General features: G+C 44.7%; 1 protein-coding gene and 1 pseudogene across 1 annotated transcript in view; both read right to left on the reverse strand.

The window, feature by feature from the left end:
- Positions 1-1,212: 1,212 nt before the first annotated feature.
- On the reverse strand, positions 1,213-2,147 carry LOC101992350 (annotated as a pseudogene).
- A 7,412-nt stretch (positions 2,148-9,559) lies between these two features.
- The window catches only part of Pdia5 (protein disulfide isomerase family A member 5), an 89,707-nt gene continuing 84,628 nt past the window's right edge, over positions 9,560-14,638 (reverse strand). The window contains exons 16-17 of the mRNA XM_005344890.2: positions 10,040-10,174; positions 9,560-9,781 (exon numbers count right to left, since the gene is read on the reverse strand). Coding sequence (XP_005344947.1) covers positions 9,701-9,781; positions 10,040-10,174 — 216 coding nt within the window. The 3' untranslated portion in view covers positions 9,560-9,700. The remainder of the gene's footprint in view (positions 9,782-10,039; positions 10,175-14,638) is intronic.

Raw genomic sequence — 14,638 nt, forward strand, 5'->3', positions numbered from 1 at the left:
AAAGCATTTGGGGAAAATCCAGAATGTAGATTTTCTTCATTCCTTTGGAAAGGAACATAACAGAAGCACATAGCAATATCTAGTATAAGTGTGACCACCCCACACTCCCCTTGGCATCCTCACAAGGGAATATTCTAGCACTTAGAGGGCTCTATTTGGACAAAGTGAGGGTAAGTCCATCTTTCTCAGCTTCACGTCTCCTCTATTGTTACATTTTCCTTCCCTGTGATTCTCTCTCTCTCTCTCTCTCTCTCTCTCACCTTTTAAATGCATCAAGGTCCCTATTTGGGTTTCAATGTGAAATGTTCCCTAGTGGCTCATGTGTCTGAATCCCTGGTTGCTAGTTAGTGCGCTGCTTAGAAGGTTGTGACCCTTTAGAAAGAGGTACCATGCTGGAGGTTGTGAGTCATTGGGAGCCACCTCCCTCCCTGTCCTCTCTCTACTTCCTGACTGCAGGTGTGGTGTAACCAGTGCTCACTACCCGGTTGCACACTTCTCTCACCCCAGTGGACTGTATCCTCTCAAACTGTAAGCCCTTTCTTCCTACTGTTGGTTCTTGTCAGGTGTTTGGCCATGGTAACAAGAACAGTAACTAAGGTAACTGACCCCTCCTCTTGGTACCCTCTGATCTTCTCCTGCCCCTCTGAACATTGCCAACTGCTTATTTTTCTCAACCCTATTCTACTTTTCATTTATTTTTTATTAATTTTATTGAGCTATACATTTTTCTTTGCTCTCCTCCCTTCCTCTCTCCTCTCCTTCTACCCTCTCCCATGGTCCCCATGCTCCCAATTTACTCAGGAGATCTTGTCTGTTTAATAACATTTCTTATTTTCACTTTCTTGCATTATCAAAGTAACTTATGTCCACTGGAGTACTGGGAAAATTAGGATGAAGTCACTTGTTGTTTTATCATTTCAAGACAATCACTTTAAAAAGTTTTGATAGATTTCTGGTCCTCCCTCCTTTCTTTCTCAAATGAGCCATACTTTCTACCATGAATATGACTTTTAAAAAAGAACTTATTTACTTATTTTATGCATATGAGTGCTCTATCTACCTGTATACCTTATGCCAGAAGATGGCATCAGATCCCACTACAGATGGTTGTAAAACACTTTGTGGTTGCTGGGACTTGAACTCAGGTCCTCTGGAAGAGCAGCCAGTGTTCTTAACCACTGAGCCATCTTTCCAGTCCTGAATATGACTTTTTTTTTTTTTTTTTTTTTTTTTTTTTTTTTTTTTTTTAGTTTGCCAAGCGGTGACTGTTTATTAACTGACCAGATTACAAAAATACCATGGCCAACACCTTAGTTCATCCGTCTAATAAGCCTGTTTATCTGGTCTTCCCTGCTGCCAGCATCTCCACCTTCCACAAAATGAGTTGTCTTTTTCTTCATTCCACCTCGTGGAGAAGACAATTTAAAGGGCCACAGGAAGTTATTCGCTTCCTTGAAGCGTTTTCCAACTGTATAGATTTCATGAATTAGATCCTCCATGCAGATGATGCCGTATTTACCAAGAGACCGAGCAATCAAGGAATTATCTGTCAAGGCAATTCTCTTCTTATGAATTTTGCCATAGCCGCGTTTGTAGATGAGCTCATTTACTGACTTCAGATTGGGGTACCCCCGTGCAATGTATGGTTCCACAATCCTCAGCATGTTGATTGAAGCCTTGTTGAGCTTAACAAAGGTGCCGTTGAAGATCTGCCGCAGACGAAGAAGCTGCAACACCTTGCGCACCTTTGGGCTTACACCATTGATACCTCAGATTCTGATGACGAACGCCAGCTTCAGTTCTGCGGGCACGTAGAAGTTCCCAGCTTTCCTTGCCATCCTGGCCATGCGAATCTCCATCCGGTACATCTGCCTGTACTCCTTGTGATAGTACTTTGCCTTCTCATAGATGAGCTTCCTCTGGGCCCTTCGCAGTGACTTCAGGGCAATCTTCTTCCAAAGGCGCTTCACCTTCAACTCTGCGAAATTTCTTCGCTTTTTCTTCAGGGTTTCTGGCACAGCAGGAAGCTTCTTCTTCTTCAGGGTTCCTGGCGCAGCAGGAACCTTCTTTTTCTTCTGGGTTCCCGGTGCAGCAGGAACCTTTTTCTTCTCCGGCACAGCCTCCATGGTTCCAGGCGGAAAAAAAAAAAGAGCTATGACTTTAAAAAAAAAAAAAAAAAAAAAACACAAAGTTGGGTTGATGAGATGGCTCAGTAGAAAAAGATGCTTGCATCAAGTTTGGTGACCTGATTTAATCTCGGTAATTCACATGGTAGAAGGAAGAGCAATGATTCTTGTGAGTTGTCATTTGACCCTACCAGCATGTCACAGCATGTGTGGGACTGCACGCATGCATGCGCATGTGCACACACACACACACACACTCACAAGTGCACACAGAGATTTTTAAAAAACAGAGACAAGTAAAAACTCGGAAGAAATAGTAGAGCATAGGCTTCACATATTTTGTGAAATAACATTCTTTGGGTACAGAAAGTCTTCATTGTCTTCAGGCTCCATATCCACGGACTCAAGCAACCAAAAACTCAAAATACTTTTAAAAAATATTTTGTAAACATGTATAAACTCTTTTGGCCATTGTTTGTTCAGTGGTGAGTTCAGCATTTACACAGCAGTAGGTATTATAAGCGATCCAGAGGTGGCTTAAAATGCAAACACTATGCCTCTTCATGTGAGTGACTGGAGTATCTGAAGACTTTGGTATTCTCTATGGATGGGGATGGCTCTTGGAATCAATTCTCTACCCACAGTGATGGAGTAATATATTTACCACATTGAGTTTGGGGGCAAAATAACAAACTGGAAAGATCTTATAGTTTAGTGGGGAGAAAGGTTAAGAGCAAACAAATAGGATCAATAGATACTGATACCACAGCCTTTGGATAAAGCAGGAAAGGGATGGAGGTAGACACAGAGGGTGCTAGCTTTTTGTGTGGGTAGATTGGTAGAGGGAGCTCCCAGTGAAAAATAATTCTACACAAAAGCACTGTGTTATTTTTTTTCTGGAATTTGTGTTATTAGAAGTACATTTCAGCATTGTGTTTAACATACAAGTTTTTTTTCCCTTCTAAATTTATATTTTATACTTATGTTATTTCTAATTTTTTTCTTCCCTCTTCCTTCTCCTCCTCTTCCTCATCATTTTTCTGCTCTTTTCTTCCTCTTTTGGGAGATGGTCTTATTCTGTAGCCCTAGCTGGCTTGGTACTCATTATAAGCTCATACATATGGCAGTCTTCCTGCCTTGGCTTCTGAGTACTGGGATTACACGCCACCATGCCAGGCGCGTGTCACTTTTCTTTAAAGAGTTCCTAAATGATATTGCTTCAGACCTCAGGAATAACTGCCTGTTGTAGGGAGAGGCCTGCTTGTTCTTCTCAGCCGCACAGCTAGCTTATCCCCGAAATAACCACACAGAAATTGTATTAATTAAATCACTGCTTGGCCCATTAGCTCTAGCCACTTATCGGCTAACTCTCACATCTTGATTTAACCCATTTCTATTAATTTGTATATCGCCACATGGCAATGGTTTACCAGGAAAGATTCTAACCAGTGTCCATCTCAGGCGGACGATCCATGGCTTCTCTGACTCTGCTTTCTTCCTCACAGAATTCAGTTCTGTCTTCTCCACCTATCAAGGGCCCAAAGCAGTTTTCTTTATTAATTAACCAATACAAGAAACACATAGAAAGAAGGACCTCCTACACCAACTATCCACTGACAGACTGGCTGTAAGTGGGAACAAGAGATGGAGCTTACCAAAGAGCGTTGAGTGGGTGGATAGTCAGTCACCAGCTCTGCCAACCAGAAATCCAGTCTTGCCCACATACCACAGAGCTCGAAGAAAGTTTAGAATCTGGAGATCCTCTTAGGTACATGTAAAAGCAGGAAGAGGAATGGGAGCTGGGCTGAATGTGTGTATAATAAGATGTTATATTCCGGGTCCCGGTATCTTCAGTACATGTCAGAAACCTGCCCTGCCCCTCCCCACCCTGGAAGCTTGGTTTCCGGAGCCCTATTTTGTAAGCTATCATTATCAATAATTTCCCTTCTTCTGACACCTCTTTTATTTCCCAACAAGTGAGAGACTTTTGAAAATAAAATGTTTGCTTGCCTTCAGATAAGCCCCTAGTATGCGACCACACACTAGTTTATTTCTTAACTTAAAAAATTTTGAAAGCAGACCAATTTCTGCAGAAAGTAGATGATGGGAAGGCAGTCAGGAGATGACAAGAATTAAAGTGTGGGTCCCGCTGAGTCCTAACATTCTGTTAGAGGAGATGTTTGCTTGGCAGACTCCCAGCCCGGATGCTAGGCTGAACACCCAACGATGTGGCAGCATCCGAAACGCTAAAAGGATGCTCGTTTGCTGATCCAGACAAATAGAGATGGACTAGCATCACTTGTTTCGCTACTTTTGAGTCTTACGGCTGAGATCTTTGGCGCTGCATGGATCCTGTCTTGCACTGATAATCTGAATGGCTTCCTAGAGCATCCTACTGAATGTCCTTTAGAGAAGGTTTTCAGGAGAGTGAAGAGTGACAATAGATCAGAAGCAATATATTGCTTCATCATAAAGCATTTCTAGTGTTTTAGAGAATTATGCTCCAAATTTAGAGAAAATGTCTCCCCCTTGATTTTTTATTTCTAAGTATTTTTCTAGCCTTGCTCCCATATATATAAACACTCAATGCTCAGTAACCTTGGTTGGGTCCAGGCAGTCTCCTAAGATATGGCATCTCTTACATGTCCAGTCTCTTACATAGAATGACACAGTCTTTGCATATAGCCTAGGCACGCCCTCCCACATACTTGGTGAAATGACAGCCAGGACTGAGAGCCACATACCTGGGAGATGAATAAAGTTGGTTAGCCATTCTTTCCCCAGTGGATGATGCCGCGGAAAGCACTCCTGTGACTAGGGAGCTTCTAGCTCCTGGAGTTTCTAGCTGCTGCTGCTGTTGGCATCTAATATGCTATTGCCGATGCTGTTGGCATCCCTTCCTTCCATTCCTTTAATGTCAAGGACTTAGAGCTTGAGATAGAAGGGCATGAGCATCTGTGGGCAGAGAGGAGATGGAAGGGTTGTCCTCTAACCTAGGACGTCAGGAACTGCGTGTTCGCACACGAGTTATTAACAAGAATGGCCCAGGAAATAATGTCCTTTGTTCTTGATATTTGAGGCTTGCAGAAGTGGGGAGTATACGGTGACCGTGCAGTTCCTCCCACTAGAAGGCATCTGTCAGTTTGCAGCTATGCCACTAGTTGTGAGAAGACACCCACGTGTCTGGGACCCTCCATCCACTGCCCATATAAACCATACAATGAATGAAGCTGGTTTAATGGAAGTTGGAGAACTCTTGTTCAAAGACCACGTTGTCGAGAACCTGGTTTAATCAGCTTGTCTCAAGAGTTTGTGTCGTGAGTTTATTGGACCATCGTGTGAGCAGCCAGACTTGTCTGGTGACAAAAGTTCAAGATATGACCCTCAAGGATGAGGAAGTTCTCCAAAATGTGTCTTTAAACTTTGTGACGGAAAGTGACCTCAGTCAAAAGAAAAGGACGGTGCACACAGAGTTTGAAACATTTTGGTAGGCTAAAATAAAGATGGGAAACAAGATAAAATGTAAGTGGAGTAGGCTCAGTAGTTAAGAGCATTGATTGGCTGCTCTTTCAGTGGACCCATGATGTATGATGCCACTTGTTCGTTCCCAGCTGCTCAAACTCAAAATAACCACTTAGAAACTATATTATTTAAATCACTGCTTGGCCAATCACTTAAGCATATTGCTAGCCAGCTCTTATATCTTTGGTTAACCCATTTCTGTTAATTTGTGTATCACCATATGGCAAGTTCCGTCTAGCATCCGGCATCTGTCTCAGGCAGGACTACATGGCTTCTCTTGACTCTGCCTTCTTTCCCCCAGCATTCAGTTTAGTCCCCCCCCCAACCTAGCTCTACTCTGCCCTATCACAGGTCAAGGCAGCTTCTTTATTCATTAACCACTAACAGCAAAACACATACAGAAGAACCTCCCACACCAGACAAAGGTTCAATTCCTAGCACCCACATGAAGGTTCACAACTGCATATAATTTCAGTTCCAGAAAATCTAATACCTTCTGGTTTCTGCCTCCACCAGGCAAGCAAGTGGTGCACAGACAGCACACGTGAATACAAAAACACTCCTACATATAAAATAAAATTTTACATTGTGCCATATAATTATTTACCAAATAAAGCTTGCTAAGATTTTTTTAAGAAAACTGTAATTTCCAAATTTAATATATTTAGAAAGCGAGGAAATTTCACATACTAGGGATACAAATAGACATATTTCTAAACAAAAACTCACAAGGTGATTGATTATAAGTCTTACAAATAAGATTTAATTCACAAAGTTCCTTCTGAAAATGTGTAAAGTAACTCAACCAGGAATGTCCTTCCCAGTATTATATATGACTGAAAAAATACTGTAACACAGGGCCAGTGGCATGAATTTGCAAGTAAATATTTACCCACAGAGAAGCTGCTGACATCCAGGGATGCCACTAAAGATCTTATAATGGCTAGAAAATGCTTAAAAGCAAATAGTCACCTGACCTACAATAAAATATATATTCACCAGCTACTGATGAATACTGGGCTATGCATGGTTTAAATTTTTTTATGCTTTTCTATACTTTTCAAGATTTCTTATAGTACATGCATTACTTTGAAAAATCAATTAAAGAAATACATTCCATGAAAATGAACTATCAAGGACTGATCTGTTCTGTAAACAGTGCCCAAAGGTTTTTGATAGGTTTTGCTGACAGGGAGTCTATAGTCTTATATGAGATGAACTGAGATATAATATCTAGAATGACTGACTCATGGTCCTATTTCTCTGTGTGGATTAGGTCCCATGTAGGTTCTCATGTCCAGGACCCTGAGTTTAACAGGAGGAAGAATAACATAAAGCTATGCAAGGGGTATATGCTGTAAGATCTCCAGTTACTACCAGATACAGAACAATATATATGTATACACACATATGATTCTGTATTATTACGGCATATAGAGTATACATAGATACATGGTTCTATATCTGGTAATAACTAGAGATATTTATATATGTGTATACATACATACACATCTATATATCAGGTATTCAGGACATACTCATATATATGTATAGATACTTGTGTCCTGAATATGATACAGAATCTTACATATGTGTTGTGAATATTTGATATTTGTTTTTATGTACATACCTGAGTGTATTAGTCAGGGTTCTCTGGAGTAACAGAACTTATAGAATCTCTCTCTCTCTCTCTCTCTCTCTCTCTCTCTCTCTCTCTCTCTCTCTCTGTATGTGTGTGTGTGTGTGTATGTATGCGCACGCACGTATGTATGAAAGGAACTTATTGGAATGACTTTCAGGCTAACCCAACAATGGTTGTCTTTGTGGACCGTCCAAGAATCCAGCAGTTGTTCAGCCCACGAGGCTGGATGTCTCAGCTTGTCTTCAGTATATGTCAAAACCCTTAAGAAGTAGGCTCTAATGCCAGCAAATGAATGGACTTGCTAGTGAGTACTAGAGATGCAGGCAAAGACCAAACTTCCTTCTTCCATGTCCTTTATAACGGTTGCCAGCAGGTGTGGTCCATATTAAAGGTGGATCTTCCCACCTCAGACGATCTGGATTAAAGGTTTATCTTTCCACCTCAAAGATCCAGATTAAAAGTGGATGTTTTCAAGTCAAAAGATTGAACTAAGAAAAATATCTCTCACAGGTATATCCAGTAATTTGGGTTTTAGTTAATTCCAGATATAGACAAGTTGACAACCAAGGATAGCCACCACAGCTAGGAAAATTTAATTTACAAATTGGGTATAATATGGGACTAGTAATAAAGTAGTCAAAACAATACTATAATAAATTATTTGACTGCCTCTGCTACTCTCAATACACCTTATTCTTATCATACTGTACTTACCCTTCATGTGAGATGAGATAGCAACAATGCCTGTAAGAAGCTTGATGGAGGCCCTGTCATGGAGCACTAGGCTACTGTTTATGATTCTTCATCAAAGCATGCAAAATGCCAATGGCTAATCCGATAATGCTCAAGATAGGGTCTGTTGACTGCTGAGGTTCTATCATGAAAGGAGGTGGTGGGAGGGTCACCTGAGATTCTGACTGCTCCCTCCCACACTTCCCCACCAGGTATATAAAATTTTACCCAATTTCTGTGACCTCATGGTCCAGAGAGGTGCTAGAGTATACAGTGTAGGTGACGCTAATGGAAGTTAATGGGGAGGGGGCTACTTCTATGCAGCTATGGGGACATCATCACCCATGCTGGAGGCTTACCTGTGATGTGGGGGGCTTTAGAGTCACCATGCTCTTGTCACTCCTCACCGAGCTCTGTAAGGAGCTCAACACATTCACTGCCTCCCAAGGTTGGACTTTGGCAGAATAGTATTTTGGTTTGTCATGGGTACCCTTTAAAGAGGGGGCAGACTGTTGTTTACATCTCTCTGGGGGAACGAGTTCCCACAACAATCCCTTAAGAGGAAGATGGTTCAAATAGAATGTTGCTTGGCCAAAAAAAAAAAAAAAAAAAAAAAAAAAGACTAAACTATACAACAACTTTAGTGGATCTCAAGGACACTATGATAAAGGGCAATCTTGATTATTACATAGCATATGATTTCAGTCATGTAGTATTCTCCAAGTGATAACATTACGGAGATGGAAAACAGGCTAGTGGCTGCCATAGTTTTAGGGGGAGACGTAGCAGAGAGAGACATTTGGCAAAGGACACAGTTCGTACTTTGATAGTAGTGGGTTACGCAAATCCACACCCATGGTAAATGGCAATCAACACAGAGTTCCAAGGTAGCCCCAACAACCACAACCATCCTGGGAAGAATAAAGGTGAAGGCCTTGCGATTTCAAAGTTTACAAAACTATAGGGAGACAGGGAGGCACCAGCATAAAGATAGCATACGGGGGAAAGGAACAGAAAAGAAAGCCCACGTATAAAACCAAATGGTTTTCAACTGGGCTGTCAGGACCACCTGAAAAGTATGATATTTTCAACAAATGGTCCTGGGAAAACTGCATATCCACATGCAAAATAACAAAGCAGACACTTTCAGGACATGCAAAAATTAACTAAAAATGGACAAAACCCTCTAAAGATTAAAACTATGGAACTCTTAGATGAACACATATGGGGGAAGACATGAAATCTGACAATGTTTTTTATACATGACACCAAAAGCACTAGCAGCAAAGGGAAAAAAATTAACAGAGTAGTGTATTTGTTCTCATTATGGAACAGGCCACCACCAGTGCCTTGTGGTCTCTCTGCTTGCTCTCTAGTGACTGAACTGGGACCCCATATCCTCGCCACCCTCCAGGACCTTTCTGCAGGCGGTGCTGGATGGATCCCGCCTCTCAGGGAGGGTAGAGAACAGGTCTCCATCTCACACAATCCGGTTAGTACAGGCCCTGTGAAAAATAAAGCTCTACCACTGAATAAATGGTTTAATTTTATTTCAAAATTGTACAAAAGGCCGTAAGTGGCTATAAAAAACTTTGTCTTCAGAACACATGGAAATTCAGAAAGAACAAAATAGGCATCGTTCACAGTGTAAAGGAAGGGCTCTCTCGGAGGAGGCGGGTTAAAGCTCCTCCCTCCTCTTCTCTAGTCTCTTGAGGTCTCCCTCCCTGAGGGTTCGGATGAAACTAGTGAATCCCAATTCCTGCAGGGTAGGAAGGGAGAAAAAAAGACAGTCTTAAACTCTTGAGTGATGCACACCCTCTCGTCCCCTCTACCCCCACCAACTCCTGGGCTGATCCACCAGGAGGCACTGTTGGCTGTGACATAACCCACAGGTTCCCAGCAGGGTGAATATGTGTCCCAAACTGTAAGCATGGAGTGTCCTACTGACAGCTGGGGCTCCTGTCCACCTCCCTTCCCCGCCCTCTGCAGTGGCTACTTCCGGGACCACTTCACTCACCGTGCGATCACTTTCGTACTTTTCTACAAGTTTCCCGTAGTGGTAGTAGTGGAAAGTGGGGTAGGCCTTCACGGCCTCCTGCTGACACAGGTCCTGATTTCCGTCCTTGACACAGTTCACGGCAGCACAGGCGATCTAAGGGGTGAGGTGGGGAGGGTCAGCGGGGACGTCACCAGTCGCTATGTCTGCCAGGGGCAGCGCTGGACTGAGAAGACACCATCGCAGCCCAGTTTTCTAAGGGTAAATCTTTTTGCTGGCACATTAAGACTCATGGAAAGTAACTAGCCACTTGGTACCTCAATTTCCTCGAATAATGACCAAACTGAAGGCATCAGAATGTCTCAAAGACGGAGAGGATTCAAATGAGGCCTGTCATTACATGACCAGTGGTTAGTTAGCAAGTGTGGACGCCACACCCATACACTGCCCCTGCAGGAGCCAAGAGCCTGGGCAGGACATTGGATAAGGAACATTCTCAACCTTGTGTGATCTGAGCTATTATGGGGGTGGCCCAGTATGCCAGTGGACCAAAGGCACTCTGCACCATTCACCATCAGAGCCAGGTCCTAAGGATGAAGAATGCCAAGGGGTACATCCCGGATCTGTTACAGGGTTCAGTCTCACGACGGGAATTGGGTTGTGGTAAGAGTTCTTCTAGCAGACTCTGGCCTCTTCCTGTCTACCGTAGCAAGCTACATATGCCGGCATCTTTTCCTTATTTTCCTTTCAAAGTAAGAGAGTATAAAATAGAAGCTGTGTGTATGTTGGGTGGGGCGGAGTTTATTTTGCTGAAAGCCACACATTGGAGAAGGAGGAGACAGAATCAGCTAGAGGCAATACACAAAGCAACATCCCTGGAAAGCTGGAATGGCAGGCTTGGATGGCAAGCGAGTCTTCATCTTATGTGCCAAGCCTGTTCCAGATGCTGGGCAGGGGGTGATCAGATGCACACAGGTGACCTTGACAAAGTCCAGCCACCGAGCACCTGCTATGTTACAAACGAGATCAATTTAGAGCCTGCTGTCTGCTGTGCTGACATCTCTGAGACCAAAGACTGTTGAAGAACTGCGGTTCACAGTTCTGCCTGCTGGCTCATCACACCAGGCAGGGGTCTCTTTCCATGGAAAACGGCTCTGCGGGCCACAGCAGTCATGGCCACTGGCCACTGACTATGTGCCTAGGCAAGTGGCTACTGCCCTCTGCGTTGACACCAAAGTAATCAGGAGGGTACAGTCCCGCTCCCCTGCCTCTAGAGCACCACCCCACGCTCCCTTACCTCAGCCTTCCCTTTGCATCGTCAGCCTGACTGTTTTAGACAACAAGACTTTTGCAGCGAAGTTTGCAAACTCACTGAACACAATCCATAGCTGGCTCTCAGGCCCGTTCTATTTGGCCCACATAGAACTTAAAAAGAAAATAAATTTGAATTAGCTGCCAATGTGGAAGGAGCCAGAAGATTTAATATAAAAATTTGGCTCCGAGCTCCTCTATAAACATCAAAAGATTGGATGGTACTTGCCCTGTGTTCCCACAGGCAGCGACTGGCTGAGCGGACGAGCATCTGTCTCCTTCTGGGAGGTTAACCCTACCCTTCACCAGCACCCACAAGGAGCTCAATTCGCTTAGGCCAGCATCTGGCCACAGTGGGTTCCTGAGAACCTTGGTCATCTTCTAAATTGTGTTCTGAATTATTTAGAAACAAGAGGCAGATGCTCCTGTGGTCACCCAAGTGCAGGGTGTTCTTCTCCAGGACAAGACATCCAGCTCCACACGGCCAGCAGCACAGGGCCCACAGCAGCCAGCCCTGGGCCAGGGGCCACCGCTTCTCTGCTCAGGGTTTGATGAACACTGCTCCGGGCCGCTGTACTCCCTGCATCCACTTTAAATTATGAATTCAATTTGTATACATGCCCTGGAGCTGTTGGAGATGTAGTGTGTGGTTTTATAAATCTGCTAAATTAAAAATGTATACTTGTGAATCCTTCACACTAGCTGTCAGCTATGAACTCGGAATGTGGCTTCTAGCTACAAAGGGAATCCATGCTCCGTGTCTACAGGAGACAAGCGTGGCTAACACTCTTCAAACAGACCCTGTTCTCAGAGCTCCCATCTCACCTTTCTCAACTCCTGTCCCATCAGGACCTACTTGTGATCTCCACTGGTCACCTGCATTCAACGCACCTACAGCCTCTAGCCTTGTTCTCCTGTAGCTACTACTGTGGATTCCTGGGCTCTGTGTCTGTGCCCTGAAGGATCCCCAGCCAAGGACTTGTCCTGGTACCTAAAGTCTGACCTGACAGCTCCACTAAGCCCTCAACTTGCAGAACTAAGGGTAATAATGGATAAGGGGTCAAGGACAGTACCCTGGCTTCAAGGACCTTTGAGTGGGACAACTCTGTGGCTCAGGTCCTAGGAGGTCTCCCAAGGGACAGAGATGCAGCTACCCACAGTCACCTGCTCATGTCATCCCTCCTGTGGCTTCGTCCCCTTTCATCTCACATTCTCAACCCTCTGTGGTACTTCCTGAGATCTCCCAAATACACGGCCCTCACAGGAGTCCCAGCCAGCACAGGACCTGCTTTCAGGAAACACTGACTGGCAGTGTTTGTGTTCAGATTCTGATGCGGCTCCTTCTCAGCAAAGGAGCTTGTTTCGGGGCTCCCATTTGACCCCTCATGGACTTCAGACTCCATACCAGTAAAATGAGGACTGCAGTAATACCTAATCCATCAAGCTTCTGCGAGGACCACAGGACTCCTTGCTGATCAGGGGATAAAAGCCTCCATCAATCTCATTAGCATTCTGCCATTTAGTCAACATTTACTGGGTCTAAAGCAGCAAGACTTTTGGGAGATCTAGAACAAATGAGGCTCATGGGCTAAGGAGTGTCCACTCTGGATGGACAGGAGTGCTCGCTAGTGTCCAGGTCAGAATGGTGACGTGTGCCAGTCAGAGCGGGGCACCGGTAGCCTTGTGACCTCCTTTGGAATGACCTTCAGACTTTCACGGGCCCTAGCCCCATGCCCGAGGTGGGCATACTTTAAAGTACAGTGAGAGGTGAGCCCCTCCTAGCCAGTTCAGCAGTCCCTGGCCTCTGCTCTGGTCCACCTGCCTACCACCGTGGGTCCCTGTCCTCTGGGCCATTCAAAAACACCATCTATTCCAACACTCACGGTCTGTAGCCCTTCTCCACCAGCTTGTCAACTGATAAGGTCCCCAGCTAAGCTCCCGGGAGGGGATTTAGGCTCCCTGGCTAAAACATGAGCTGCCTCACACAGCTTTATTGATTCAGTAAAATAAATCTCTGCAGGAGCTAATATTGACTTTGGCTATGAAAATGGAAGTGAAAAACCAACTGCATATTGATTGGGGAAGGAACGGAGACTGGCTGTTGGGTGGGAAGCAAAATACAATTCCAGCTGAGAGGTGGCAGCAAGGGTATGAGGGAGAAGAGGGAGTCAGGAGAGACCCAGCTCTGGCTAGCAATAGCCCGTAGGGCATCCTTGCCCCAAGGACATAGCTCCTTTCTAGGCCACAGTCCCTCCAAAATAAAAGCAAATGGGATGAGCCAGTGGTCCCAAAACACCAGTGTATGGCCAGCATAAGGGCCAGCTTGTGTAAGTCACCAATTTCTGGAAGCATGCTCCAGAGCCTTCCATCTGATGGTTAAAGTATGGCACCCTGCTTTGGGCACAGAATGGGTACCATTCACCTTAGTTCCCAGACCACACATCAACTCTGGGAGCTGTTATTACTGCTGCTGAGTATGCTAGAAACCTCAGGTGAGTCAGCTTCTCAGACAGACAGACGGAGATGTGGAATGAAGGAGGTTGGGCGGAGGGGCAGAGGAAGTGGGGTGAGGCTGTGAACCCAGAAAAGGGCTAGCTTCTGTCAGATGATGAAGCAAAGATGATCAGTACTGAGGAGAGCTGCAGGAAACGGGGCCTGTATACCAAAGTGAATGGGGAGGAGAGAGGCTAGCTCTAGGTGGCCTATGTGGACCTCACAGGCCTAGCTTCAGAAGGCCCTCACAGTGGTCTAATAGAAAAAGATGTCATGGCAATGTGGGCCATGCTGCAAGACTTTTCTGGTCACCTTGGTCCCTTAGTAGACCTCCCCCCAACCCTGCCTACCACACCATATGTACCAGAAGAGCAAGTCCAAGCTCCGGGCATCAGAGAGCGATCAGAATCCCTTCGAGGGTCTCCTAGAGCATACAGACACCCGGGCAGCCTCAGGGTAGGGAGGCCACTGACTTTACTCATTCTCCAATTAGCCTGGAGCCCTCAGTATTCTAGCACAGAGGGGATGGACTTGGAGCAACAATGATCATGACTTTGAGTGACATCTATTCCCGTGTTGAGGTAGGCAGTCATGCTATGGTGGACATCATTGGAGCTTCCAGTGCAGAAACAACTACCAAGTTAGGTGATATGCAAAAAAATAAAGAAAGAAAAGAAAAAAGGGGTGTGATCCTTATACTCCCTCCTGGAAGAATAAGGGGGACCTCAAGGACATAGACAGGGTTTATGGGGAACAGTCAGACTTTGAATACAGGGAAGGGTTTCAAAGTCTAAGTAGGAATCTTGTCCTCCAGGA

Source organism: Microtus ochrogaster, chromosome 2, assembly GCF_000317375.1.
Source record: "Microtus ochrogaster isolate Prairie Vole_2 chromosome 2, MicOch1.0, whole genome shotgun sequence".
Lineage (NCBI taxonomy): Eukaryota > Metazoa > Chordata > Mammalia > Rodentia > Cricetidae > Microtus > Microtus ochrogaster.